At 47.5% G+C, this 12,839-nt stretch overlaps 1 protein-coding gene across 1 annotated transcript in view; it reads left to right on the forward strand.

Annotated features, from left to right (window-relative positions):
• CELSR1 (cadherin EGF LAG seven-pass G-type receptor 1) overlaps positions 1-8,941 on the forward strand; it is a 155,482-nt gene extending 146,541 nt beyond the window's left edge. The window contains exons 28-35 of the mRNA XM_065743564.1: positions 502-628; positions 2,423-2,548; positions 3,474-3,610; positions 4,124-4,227; positions 5,017-5,184; positions 6,101-6,343; positions 6,658-6,922; positions 8,745-8,941. Of these exons, the coding sequence (XP_065599636.1) occupies positions 502-628; positions 2,423-2,548; positions 3,474-3,610; positions 4,124-4,227; positions 5,017-5,184; positions 6,101-6,343; positions 6,658-6,922; positions 8,745-8,769 (1,195 nt within the window). The 3' untranslated portion in view covers positions 8,770-8,941. The remainder of the gene's footprint in view (positions 1-501; positions 629-2,422; positions 2,549-3,473; positions 3,611-4,123; positions 4,228-5,016; positions 5,185-6,100; positions 6,344-6,657; positions 6,923-8,744) is intronic.
• Positions 8,942-12,839: the final 3,898 nt, after the last annotated feature.

The raw sequence follows: 12,839 nt of genomic DNA on the forward strand, positions 1-12,839 counted from the left end.
AAACTGTCCGTATAAATCATGTTTTTAAGCAAACATACACTCCCCTGAGTGCTCTTGATCCAAAGCCTTGGGCTGTAATGTTGAGAAAGAATGTGAACATGAGCTCAACAAACAGAAATGAGACGGACCTGGCCATTTACCGCCCAGATCTCTGCCTCAGAGTCAACAAGACTGAACAGTAGGGCTTTGGCGAGCAGCCATGTTTGTTGGAAGATAACCCTAGAAACAGACTTGAAAAGAGATTGCCTTTTTTTTGTTTGTTTTTTTTTAAACCTGAATATCCTAAGTCATTGTGTAGCACAAGGAGAGGGCTGGGAATTGGAAGCTGGTGAGCACTGCCTCAAGGGCCCTTCCATTTGCTGAACTGCAGGCATTTACTCCTCTCCAGATTCGTGTGGGCTCTCAAGAAGGATAGGGCACTTTTTGTCATCTGTATTGAGAAACTGAGCTTTCTTCCTATCTCCTTCTTGCTGCAAATGCCTGTGTGTGCTTGCTTTACAGCTCAGTGCTGCGGACAGCATTCCTGCTGCTTCTGCTCATCAGTGCCACATGGCTCCTGGGGCTGATGGCAGTGAATAGCGATGTCATGACATTTCACTATCTCTTCGCCATTTTCAGTTGCCTGCAGGTATGTTAGCATTTTGCCAGTGAAAGACCCCAGTGAATGCACTGCTGTGCCCCCCCAAAATAGGTAAACACTGGTTAACTTTGTAACTGAGGTGTTAAGTACAATTTCTACTTCATTTTCTCAAAGGGAGGGCTCTTTACACCAAAACCATAACTTCTAGTAATTGCATCTATCACTTTCAGTCATCTTAAGATAAGTGCTTTCATCAAATGACAGATAAATAACAGTAGGCAATTATACCTCTATCTTTCCAGAGGCAAAATCTTTGTGACTGTGTTCTGCAAGCTCACTGTTAACAGGCATTTTGTTGCTTTCACAATGAAAGTTACCCTTTAAGAAAATTAGTCAAACGATGATTCCGGAATATGACTCACTGCAGTAGGGATCTACTGGATCACCTGTTTGATCTGCAGCATTGTTGATTGTTGATTAAAGATGCAGAATGTGATTGTTTGTAGGAGATCTGGCATGAAAGTAGTCGTGAAGTTGTGCTAGCCATAACTTGAGTGCAACCGAGGATGGCAGTAACTGTTACAGCAAGTGCCCACGGCATTAAAACAGCCACTGCTAGGAGGCCACTGCTGTCAGTGGCAGCACGAGAGCCACGGATTTCAGCCAAAGAGAAAAAGAAATCTGGTGGGTCTACTCCAGAGATGTCTGTCCAGGCTCTGCAAACACATTGGATAGGCCAGCCTGAAGCAAGGATATTCTGCTGCTGCAACTCTGTGTGCTCTGAAATAAATATTCCCACCTAGGCTGTAAAGCCAGGCGTCCACAAGCCTAGAATAAAACAAAATTAAATATAAACCTGATGAGAGGGAGGAAAGCCAGTGGCTGGAATTCTCCAAACTAGCCTGGAGAGGCACAGTGGTATGTGGCGTTTCACGTCATTGCCTTCTTTGAACTTGTATTCTTTAGGGAGACATTTATGTGAGTTTTATTAATGAATAATCCCAAAGTGCTAATGCCAACTAAGATTGCATTTGATTGAATGTTTAGAAAGTGAGCTTGAAGTTTAAAGTTACTGTAAGTCAATTGCTTTGTCTGAAATCTTGAAATGCAGGCATCTTGCAATGTTGGTACAGCTGCAACTTCATGAGTGATTGGCTTCTATATACTGTATCTCCAACCAAAATGGATAACAATTTGGCAGCTGCATGAATTCCCTCGAAGCAAATATGTCTGAGAAACGTACACGTGCATGCCCCCCACCCCCCAAAAAATTTATTGATGTGTGTTCCTGGCAGACCAAAGGCTGCCCAGCCCTGGGGATTTCAGCACCTTTCCCTTCCAGAGGTATTGCTGAAAGGAAGAATGTAAGAGACAAAGACTGGGACCTCTCTGACCCCAGTATCTCCCCATGCCTTACAGGGCTTTTTTGAGAAGCAATATTAAGGGCACCTGTTGCAGAAGTTCCCTGTTTCCAGAGGTTTTCACTAAAGGCTATGATATTGTTGGTGTGCTGCTATTGATTTGGTTTCATCATCATGTAAAAGCTCTAAAAACTTCATGCAACTTCAACCCTGGAACTTCCTGAGACATTTTCCAGTGGGGCACTGATGTGAAAACTATGAGACAGAGTGACAACCACGAGCTCTGCTCTGTAGGTCCTGAAGGAACACATTGTTTTGTATATTTTCCAAGGCCATTTATGCACACTTAAGCTTAGAAGCAAATTATAAAGAAAAGTATAAAGTTGTTTCAGAAATGCTGTTCTCCAGTAGTTGTTTGTGTGTGCAGTTGGGTAGTAATGAATCGTTATGATTTCGTTTTCTTCTCTCTAAAATGATCCAGGGGCTGTTCATTTTCTTCTTCCACTGCATATTTAACAAAGAAGTCAGGAAGCACTTGAAGAACACTTTAACTGGAAAGAAACCTCTTCCCGATGATTCCACTGCAACAAGAGCTACATTATTAACTGTAAGGAAAAAGATGGGGAAAAAAAGCAACTTCTGGCTGGTAGAAGTTACTTAAAATGCACATATAACTGTCATGTCCATAATTAAGTGAATTGTCTGATTTCAGTGACTTTAACAAAAATTACGGACGACCTCTCTCAAAAGCTTTGATGAGTGTTTTATTTAAAACTTCTGACAGGAAATGTTTTTTTTTTTTCCCTCAGCATCAAAAATCGCTTGGCTCCTTTAAGACTTTTAATGGATAGCATGTGTAACATGGACTTTCAGTAGGAATTCATTATTTTTTTTTCTTGCAAAGTTCAAGAGAAGCAAGCATAGAAATTGTATGTGGGGTATTCTGAACTGCTTTGGTACTTGTATTATTCTGGGTATAGTCATTTTGACTTATGTAGGAGACAATCAGAAACTTGTAAGTAGAAATAACTGATTATTCCTGCATATATATTGCAATCCAGGTGACATCTACACTGGTAAGCTTAACAGGATCAGACTGTGATCTTGAGCCCTAAGTCCTTGAGATTGAACTGTGAAAGTACCCTCTAACATGGTGCTATCGGTGCCAGCTTGCAGCTGGTCTCCCAGGCAAAGGATGGCTGGGGAAGGAGAGGATGGCATGCTTAGGTTTATTACCAGGTGGGATATTGAGGAAGAAGTTCTAAGGCTCAGAACTGCATTTCATTGATTGAAATGAGGCACCAACACTCTTCTGATGAGCTGGGTCTGAGAGCCTCATGTCCACCAGTTCTGTCAATTACAGATCTCAGGCTCCAGCTTCTGCATCAGTGTTGGGCACTGCTCTCTCTCCCAGTCCATGTGCCCGCAGAATGGAAAGGTCTGCCGAGAAAGGCCAGGAATCCGCTGTGTTTTGTTCAAAACAGCGCCTCTTATTATTCACTGTTGCTTTGTGCCTTCTTTTTCCCCCTCAGCGATCTCTGAACTGCAACAACACATACATAGAAGAGCCAAATATGTATCGCACAACTATTGGGGAATCCACTGTCTCCCTGGAGAGCACCGTCAGGTCAGCCAAGAGCCACAATAGCTACCTTGCTTATATCCTCAGGTAATCCGGTGGCAGGTGCATGGCTTTCAGGTGCTTGCCTTTCCCTTTTCATTACTCTTGTGGAAAACAAAAAGCAAAAGAGAAATGTTTGGGTTCAAGTGTCGCTTGGTCTGTGCCTGAACAGTTTTGTTCTGTGTGACTGTCATTTGCTGTTGTGCATTTTCTTTTGCATGCATCTTTGCAGTGGTGACTTCCAACAGTGCAGTGGTTAACATAGCTGCTGTGTTAATTGTTTTGGCTGTGTTGCTTGCCTGTTAAAATACAGATGTGTTTCAAGGAGTAGGATTTAGATCATTAATATCAGGCTTTTTCAGAGCGTGATTCATGTCTTCAGGGCTGATGTTACCTGTGTCTTGCTGTAAAAGTGCCTACATGGGCAATCAATGAAGCATGGGTTGAATAGCATGCACTGCAGCTGGCTGTGTTTGAGCAGAAAGATCTCGTCTGCATGTCTGCCTTGTTGTAAGAGCAGTGAAATGACCAAGAACGTTATCTTGCTTTTATCCTCTTAAGGGATGATGCCGCTCATAAGCTCAGTGGGTCCTCAAGTCAAGCAAGGGCTGGTCAGACAGAAGCAGATTCCTCCATTTTTCACAGGAATCCATCTAAATCCAATGGTAAGAATTACTTTTACGTGCTTTGACCCATTAGTGAACCTTTCCCTTCTCAGCAATTCTTTCAAAGCCTTCTGTAATAGGAGGAGCAGTTACTCCAGCTCGGTGCATTTCATTCTCATTATGCTGTTGGCATGAGGAGATATGCAGTGGTTGCCTTACTAGGGAATTGTGGAGTGGAAATATGTATCTGCTTCTTGTGATGGCTCAGTTTTAATCTGACAGCTGTCACAGCTGTTGACAGTTTCTGGCGTCCCTTTTCTTTCTCACAAATTATGTATTGCTGCTCTAGTTAATTGGACATCTTTTAATGTTTGAGACCTCGAGGCAATATCCTCTTTTATGACTGTGCACTTCATACAAGAAAATGAGAAGTGTCTCTTGGTTGATTTCATTTGGGGTCTTGCTGTTAAATCTTGTTGCCTTGCAGCAGTTTTTAAGAGTACATTTGCAGGCTTCTTTATTATTTCTAAGTACCTGGGCCTGCCAGTTGTTGTGTTGATTGAGATCCTGTGTAGTTACTGTTCTGAGTATTGAATAGTGAAAAAATCATCCCATTCTGTTCTGCAGCTCCCGTTAGCTGAACAGAGCAGTTGTGCTTCCCATAAGGACTGAGGCAGATGCCACAGTCCTTCTGAGTTAATCTTGAGAACACTTGTGGGTATAAGTGTACATCCCTGGCACGTCCTGAGCAGGACACCTGCCTTTTCTTTCTCTTTGTGCACTGCAGACAGACGTGTCCAGCTCCTGCTCCCCCTCTCATTGCTGTATTTGTCCTTTCTGCATTTGCAGAGCATGACTCAGACTCTGACAGTGAACTGTCCCTCGATGAGCACAGCAGTTCTTACGCCTCCTCCCATTCATCAGACAGTGAAGAAGATGGGCTTGAGCCAGAGAAAAAGTGGAACACATCCACTGCCAAAAACAATGAACGTGGCCCTCTCCACAGCACACCTAAAGGTACTCCTGATGCACGGGGAGAGCAGTGGCTTTATTTTCTTCAAAACAGCTTTAAAGTAGATGTATCAAATTCACCAGGGTAGCATATATTTGAGATGGCATCCCTACCACCGTGCCTTGCTATAGCGCATTGATCCTTGTCTCCAGCTTAGAGGCCTTTCTTCCTTGCAAGAGTTTGCTGGGGAGAATGAGTGCAAGTAAAAGGATGCTGGAGCAAATCTGCAACTTTACTGTGCTCAGGCAGACAGCAGTCAGTGTGTTGTGCAGGCAGGTCCCAGCAGTGCATGGAAATGGTGCTACACAGCCAGCAAAATGTGAAGGGAGAGGAAGAGGAGGAGGGAACTGGTTATTTTCTAGGTATGAGGAAGAAGTACTTGCCTACCTTTATGCAATACAGGCATGTGGATGTAGTGGGGCCATGGGAGGTCATGGACCCAAAGTACTGGAGATCACTGGCCACCAATACCAATATCACGTGGCAGGGTATGGGCATTCCTAAGCACAATTCATGTCCTAAAGGTAAGTTAGCTTAGACATATAGGTAAAGCAGTATCCAACCTGTGGTGCTCTGCACGGACACAGCAAGAGGTGCCTTGGCTGCCCTCACCCCTCAGAAACCACCATCCATGGGGAGCCAGGGGGATTGCCAGCCATGGAGAGCTGAGGGTTAGGTTTATCTCACACCTCTCTGTGTGGAATCGTAGCCTTGTTCTAGGCAGAGCTGGATGCCCTGCCATCCTGCCAGATGTATTTTGAGGGCTTTGCTGCATCCCAAGGACAGTGCAGTCCAGTGAGGACCATCTGAAACACACAGCCAGTTTGGCACGCATCTCTGCTGGAGCTAACACAGGCTGGGCAGCAGTTGGGATAACCTATCCAGCGGTGGTTTTCGAGCTAGTGTTTTTTTGCATTGCAGTTGATACCCTTCCCAATCATGTGAAACCCTATTGGCCCACAGAGTGCGTAACAGCCAGCGACAGCGAGGACCCCTGCGGGAAACAGAAACTCAAAGTTGAGACCAAGGTCAACGTTGAGCTTCACAGGGAAAACCAAGTGAACCACAGCAATGAAGCACCGCAGGACAAAGAGAATGATGGGCAGCAGAAGGAGAACAGACCTCTGTCCCACCAGAACAACCAGCAGCCGGAGCAGAGGAAAGGTAGTGCAGCCACTCCAGCTTTACAGGCCGGCCGTGAGGCTGGGGCAGCAATGAGCATCAGTTAGAGAGGAGATTAGGATCACTTAGGAGATCACTTTCCTAATGGCTTCAGCCTGTGTTACCTGGGGGTAAGAGGGGGGGGAAGCTGGTAGGTAGTAGGTTGGTGAATTCTGATCTTCTGGTTCTGAAATAAAGGGACAAACCAGGGTTCTCATTTAGAAATCTGAAGTGTCACCTCTCAAATGTGTTCAGTTTGATAAATGAATTTACTGATGTGTTTTAAAATGCTGATTACTCCCTCTCTTCGGTGACAGGCATCTTAAAAAATAAAGTCACCTACCCTCCCCCACTGATTGACAAGAACATGAAGAATCGGCTGCGAGAAAAGCTGTCCGATTACAATCAGACCACGATCTCATCCAGGACTACTTCCCTGGGGACTAACGATGGCGTCCGCTCTCCTTCAGACTCGGGGGTGACAGTAAAAAATGCACGGAGGGAGCAGTCTCGAGACCAGCTCAACGGCATGGCCATGAATGTCCATGTGGGAACAGGACATGCTGAGACGTCAGACTCAGAGTAAGTGCCACACAGGGATGCCCTGAAACACCTTGTGTGGTTCTCTCCTCTCCCTCCGCTTTCTATCTCCATACTCCCACATGAGCAAAGATTTCACTGGGGACTGGACCAGAGTCCTTCACCAGAGCCTGCACTGATTGCTTATCCACACCATATGCACGCACAACAGCAGTTCACTGACAAGAAGGTCAAAGTCAGGTGTCACAGGCAGTGTGCTGTGGTAGGCACGTGTCACTGCTCACCCTGGTGTGCTCTGTACTGGCAAACCACGTGTGCTGGCATGAGCAATGTAGCTGTGTGGATTGTGCCCTCGGAGCGCTCTGCTCAGGTCCACCCCCTGTTCCCACCTCTGTGTTCCCAGTCTGTCAACTCTACATACCTTGGAGCATGGGGGCACTTTTTTCCCCTCTGTTTTTCACCAGCAGTGTGTTTGAGTCCATCGGGGACATATCACAGGGTGCAGTTAATTGTAATGTGGTGGGTATCGGGCACCTAAGGAGCAGGATTAGAGCAGGGCATTACGTGGAGCAGCACTTCTTGATGTATGTCCAGCAAGAGGTGTCCTGAGTGACCAGGAGCCAGGGTGGAGGCGGGCAGGTGGGGGCAAAACCCAAATGAGAGGAGCTCACGGAAACCCAGCATTGTGTGGGGCGAGGCTGGGGGAGAGTGGGATGGGCATCCGGCCGAGCAGGGGAAAGTGTTACCTGGACTGGAGAGCTAACAGCTGCAGTGAAAAGTGCTGTGTCGAGTGCTCTGACCCCAAATTACCAGGTGTGTGGTTCCCACCCACTGCACAGTGTGCGTATTTGTCATTCTAAACAAAATCAAACATTAACAAAGGCTGAGCAAGCTCTCAACCACAGGGTAGTCTCAGAAAACTCATTACTCATCACAGTTTTCACATTCAAAATGAGAACAGCCTTAAGTAAAGTCTGTGTAAACATTTTGTACACAACGCCTTCCTTTTACTAACACAAATAATAGTTTCACCTCTTCAAACCCAGAGACAATTCCTCACCCATCTTTAACCTTATCCCACCACGCTTTGGGCTCCCGATGCTGTTCAGGGGTGAGCAGACCATTCCCAACTCACTACAGGAATATGTCTTTGGGCTGTTGAAACAGATCCTGGTTTGGAATGCCCGAGTCTGCCTGAAATACTGTGTTTCTGACAACACAAGGTCTGTGTGTGAGCCTCACATCCTCACCTAAGGGTTAGCCAAACACGCACACTTACACTTTCTTTCAAACAGCAGCTGTACAACTCTCCCAGCCCATAGCATGCCCAAGAAGAACATTCTCTTCTCAGTGTTGAGCAGCAACAGGACAAGGAGCATTGGCCTAAAGTCTGTACAAAGGAAGTTCTGTACTGCAGTACAGAAGTACTTCACAGTGAGGGTGATGGAGCACTGGCACAGGCTGCCCGGAGAGGTTGTGGAGTCTCCTTCTATGGAGATTCATAGGTTCATAGGTTCATAAGGTTGGAAAGGACCTACAAGATCATCTAGTCCAACCATCCTCCTATCACTATCCCTACCCAACTACTAAATCAAATCCCTTAGCACCTCATCTAAACGCTTCTTGAACAGATATTCAAGACCTGTTGGGATGCCTACCTGTGCAACATACTGTAGGAGCTGCTTTAGCAGGGGGTTGGACTTGATCATCATTTGAGGTCCCTTCCGACCCTGCAGTTCTGTGGTCCCCCCGTGATGTTCAGTTGGCAAGCATCAAGCACGAGTCCTGACTAAATTCACGTGGGGACGTTTGCCTGGTGCCTGTTGATCCCTAACCCTGCACGATCACTTCTTCTCGCTAACAGAGGCAGTAATGAAACTTCAATTTGAACCACCAGGAAGCTGTGATGGCTGCTGCGCGGCGCTGGACTCCTCCTCGCCATTGGGCCGTGCCTCCGACTCGGCCGGGGTCGCTGCGCAGCCAGAGGATGAGGATGGTGGTGGCTCCACGTGGCCTCGTGCCCCGGCAGAGCGCCAGTGCTCACAGCGGGAACACGGTGCCAGCTGCACCCGCCGTGGGGCTGCTCTGGGGCAACGCTGCCTGCGACGTCAGCCCGTGCCAAAACGCGCGGAGCGGCCGCAGGGCCGCCCGGAAGGGCCGCGTAACTGCTCGCAGCACGGACAGTGCCGCAGGGGCTGCTTATCTGCTGGGGAGAAGCAAAGGGAACCAAGCCACCGCCGCAGTGCTGCAGCGAGCCAACCCGCCCGCCTCCGGGCGAGCTCCATCAGGTGGCTCTCACGGACCTTTCTTCGGCCGCGCTGTGACCCACGCGGCCTGCTGCACTCCGGGAGAGACGTCCCAACAAGTGTCCTTCAGTTTCTATGCCAGCATCTCTGTCCAGCCCCCGATGGACATTTCGTCTTCAGAATAAAAATAAATCCTTTATATATATATATATGCATATATATATATAAAGTGTAGATACTTTTATATATTTTGTACGGTGATGCGAAAGCAAAAGCTCCTTTGTATATTTTACATTTATACTGATCTTCTTAATTTGATAGCAGGAAATCACTTAAAAGAGTTTTGATATTTTTTATATAAACCTTGCACAATTTTACTTGAATTTGGCATTCAGTAAAGTAAGAGAGGTTTGCGTGGGATCCAGGCTGCCGTGCAGCACGGCTGTCAGAGTAACACAGTGCAGGTGACTTCTAAATCCATGTGCATGACTTACAAGTTTTGTTGACAGGCTCTGTTACGCTGCGGGGACGCGGCGCGTTTCTCTGTAACCTCCTCTATAAGCGACAAAAACGCTTTGGGTTTTTTCCCACTTTTTGGTGTTTTGGCCTCACGTGCATTGAAATGCTCAGAAACGGAACGTCGGGACTAAAAGCACGTCGTGTCTCTGCCTTAAGGTTTCAACGTGGTCCGTGTGTGGGAGAACTGAAATCAGCACCGCCCTTCGCAAGAACGAGAAAGCAAGAGGTGGGAGTGAGAGGGCTTGCTCTGACTCCGCTGGTGTAGGAGGGCCCCCTCCCAGGCTCTGCATGAGGGGCATTCTGCGTTGCATCCACTGCACTGCTCGTTCCTGTCCCCCTGCAGTCAACACGGGGCTGGAAGGACGGCCAGGCTTCGCTTCCCAGCTCCTGGACACGTCCCTGCTCTCCCTGCTGTGTCCATGGGTGCGTGGAAGGATCCAGGTCCCGTGGCTGATGGTACAGCCTGCTGCTGGGGCTCCTCACCTTCCTTGCAGCCCTGTGGGAACGCACCAGCTTTTGTTTGCACCAGTGGGAACGGGGAGATGCAGAAATTCATTAAATGCAATGTGGGAACGTCTGGGGGGGAAACAAAAAAAAGAAGTAAAAGTAGATGTCGGTCTCGGTTTTAATATATCCCTGTGCATTTTTGAATGCATTTCGGAGGCCTTTGGAAGGGGAGGGGAGGAGGGACACTCTTCCTGTACAAATGATGCAATGTGCTGTGTGAAATTTCCTGGCTGAAAAAGTACACGTTTCGAATGTTTCAGGTGTCCGACACTTGGCCGTGTGCTCAGGCGCTGTGCGGAGCCCACGGGAGTTGTTTCACAGCTGTGTATGTATATTTTGTCCCTGTGAGATGTAGGCAGTCTTACTTTGATCAGAACTGTTGCAGGAAAGGAGGGTCAGTTGTATTAATGACAAAAAAGAAAATAATTAAAACCTATTTTTATGACTTTTTGTAAAAGCTTTATGGCAGGTTAGACACTGGAGGTTGTTTGTTTTGGTGTTTTTTTTTTTTTTAACAAATGTATATTTATTAATGTGCAGAACACTGGAATTGTGGCAGAGATGAAAGGAGAATTTACAATAAATTAAGATTTTTTTGGACTCGTGTTCCTCCTCTGGAGTCTATTTTCAGTGCTGTTCTGCCGTGCTCTTGCTCTCACTGTACTTCTCAGGCTGTTGTGCAAGTCTTCATTAAATTACCTTGCGAGGCGCAGCAGGGACCTGCAAGGGTTTGGCAGCACTCTGGGAATGAAGTGTTTCCCAATATCGCCTGGCCGGCTTTTCTGTAAATGTTGCTAAACGTGAGGCAGGGAACTGTCGGGATGTGAGCGGAGGGAGTGAGAGCTTTGTTACTGCAATGATTTAGGGGCAAAATCAAGGGTTCGATTTGCAAACCCCTCTGCCAAAATTTGCCACTCAACAAATGCAAGCAATGAGCCCACAGGGGTTCTTCTTTTTTCATGTTACTGTACAGGTTCGTTTTTGCTGGAACAATAATACTGTGTCTGTTCTCATCTATAGAGTCTATGTTTCTGTGGAGAAGCGTAGCTAAGACCCAGGCTTTCACAGCAGCTGCTGCAGGACAGACCAGCATGTGGTCCCATCCCAGCATGATGTTCAGGAGGAGGGTCAGCACAGCGGCGTTGCACAGTGGGCCCTGAGCCCAGCGAGCTCAGGAGTTCCCCAATGGGACACGTTGTCCTTGTCTCTTCCAGCCCACTTTTTCACTCCAACCCACGTGAACGCCTGGTATGCAATGGGTTGCAGTCACAAGCAGAAAGAAGATTGTGTTTTTAAGAGGGTGAAGAGTACCTGGCTCTTAAGGACACCAATAGCCCTCCCACCTGTGTCACTCCACACGGTCCTGCAGGCCAGGAGCGTCCCACAGCACAGCAGGCAGCCACAGCTGTTTGAGGGAAGCTCATGCATAAGCTTCCAGGCTGGGCACTGCATCAACCCTGAGCAGCACAGCTTCGCGTTTTGAGAAAGATCCATGCATCTCATGACACATTTCAAGTCACTGAACTGGATGGTTAACCCGTTCACTTCCAGCTGCACAGGGCAGGATGGACAGGCTGGAGAGTTGGGTGGGGAGGAACCTGGTGTGGTTCAGCAAGAGCAAGTGTGGAGTGCTGCACCTGGGGAGGAATCACCGCGTGCATCAGTACAGGTTGGGGGATGACCTGTGGAGAGGAGCTCCATGAAGTTGGACCTGAGTGCCCTCAAGCTCTTCAGAGAAAGACCTGAGAGTTCTGGAGGACAGCACGTTGACCATGAGCCAGCAGTGTGACCTTGTGGCCAAGAAGGTCGATGGCATACCAGGGTGCGTTAAGAAGAGTGTGGCCAGCAGGTCGAGGGAGGGGATCCTCCCCTGCTACTCTGCCCTGGTGAGGTCACATCTGGAGTGATCAGAGTGCCAAAGCACCTCTCCTATGAAGACAGAGGGAGCTGGACATGTTCAGCTTCGAGAAGAGGAGGCTGCAGTGAGACCTCTTCGTGGCCTTCCAGTAGTTGCAGGGAGCTTATTAACAGGAGGGAAGTAAATTTTTTACACAGTCTGATAGTGATAGGACATGGGAAAATGGATTTAAACTAAAAGAGGGGAGATTTAGGTTGTTAGAAGGAAACTCTACTCAAGAGGGCAGTGAGGCACTGGGATAGCTGCCCAGAGAGGTTGTGGAGTCTTGTCTGGAGATGTTCAAGACCCACCTGGGCGCCTACCCGTGCAACCTGATGCAGGGAGCCTCCTTTAGCAGGGGGTTGGACTCGATGATCTCTGGAGGTCCCTTCCACCCCCTACAATAGTATGGCTCCGTGATTCTGCCCTATGAGGAACACTCAGCCCCTGGGCAAAATGAGGAGCAAACCCACATGGAATCACTGTAGGCTGCTGTAATTCATTTATACAGATTTATCAGTGCTTTTTTTCTTGTTCATATGGCTATTGGTAGTACCAGCAGAGCTCCCCTGCCCCAGCTCTGGCTGGCATGACACAGCCTGCAGAGCCCTTCATGCACCCCTGGGGAGGAATGACAGATAAAAATGCGTGTACGCTCCAAAATCTCAACCACTTTAAGTAACTAGATTAAAATAAAGCCTGCCATTAATCCAGCACCAAACTTAAATCCACCGGATGCCTCGGCACATCTAGTTATGGCATGCTGCTGTCATCTTTCTCTCTATAATTC

Source organism: Cyrtonyx montezumae, unplaced genomic scaffold (assembly GCF_038088225.1).
Source record: "Cyrtonyx montezumae isolate F1298 unplaced genomic scaffold, pur_monq_1.0 scaffold_3, whole genome shotgun sequence".
Lineage (NCBI taxonomy): Eukaryota > Metazoa > Chordata > Aves > Galliformes > Odontophoridae > Cyrtonyx > Cyrtonyx montezumae.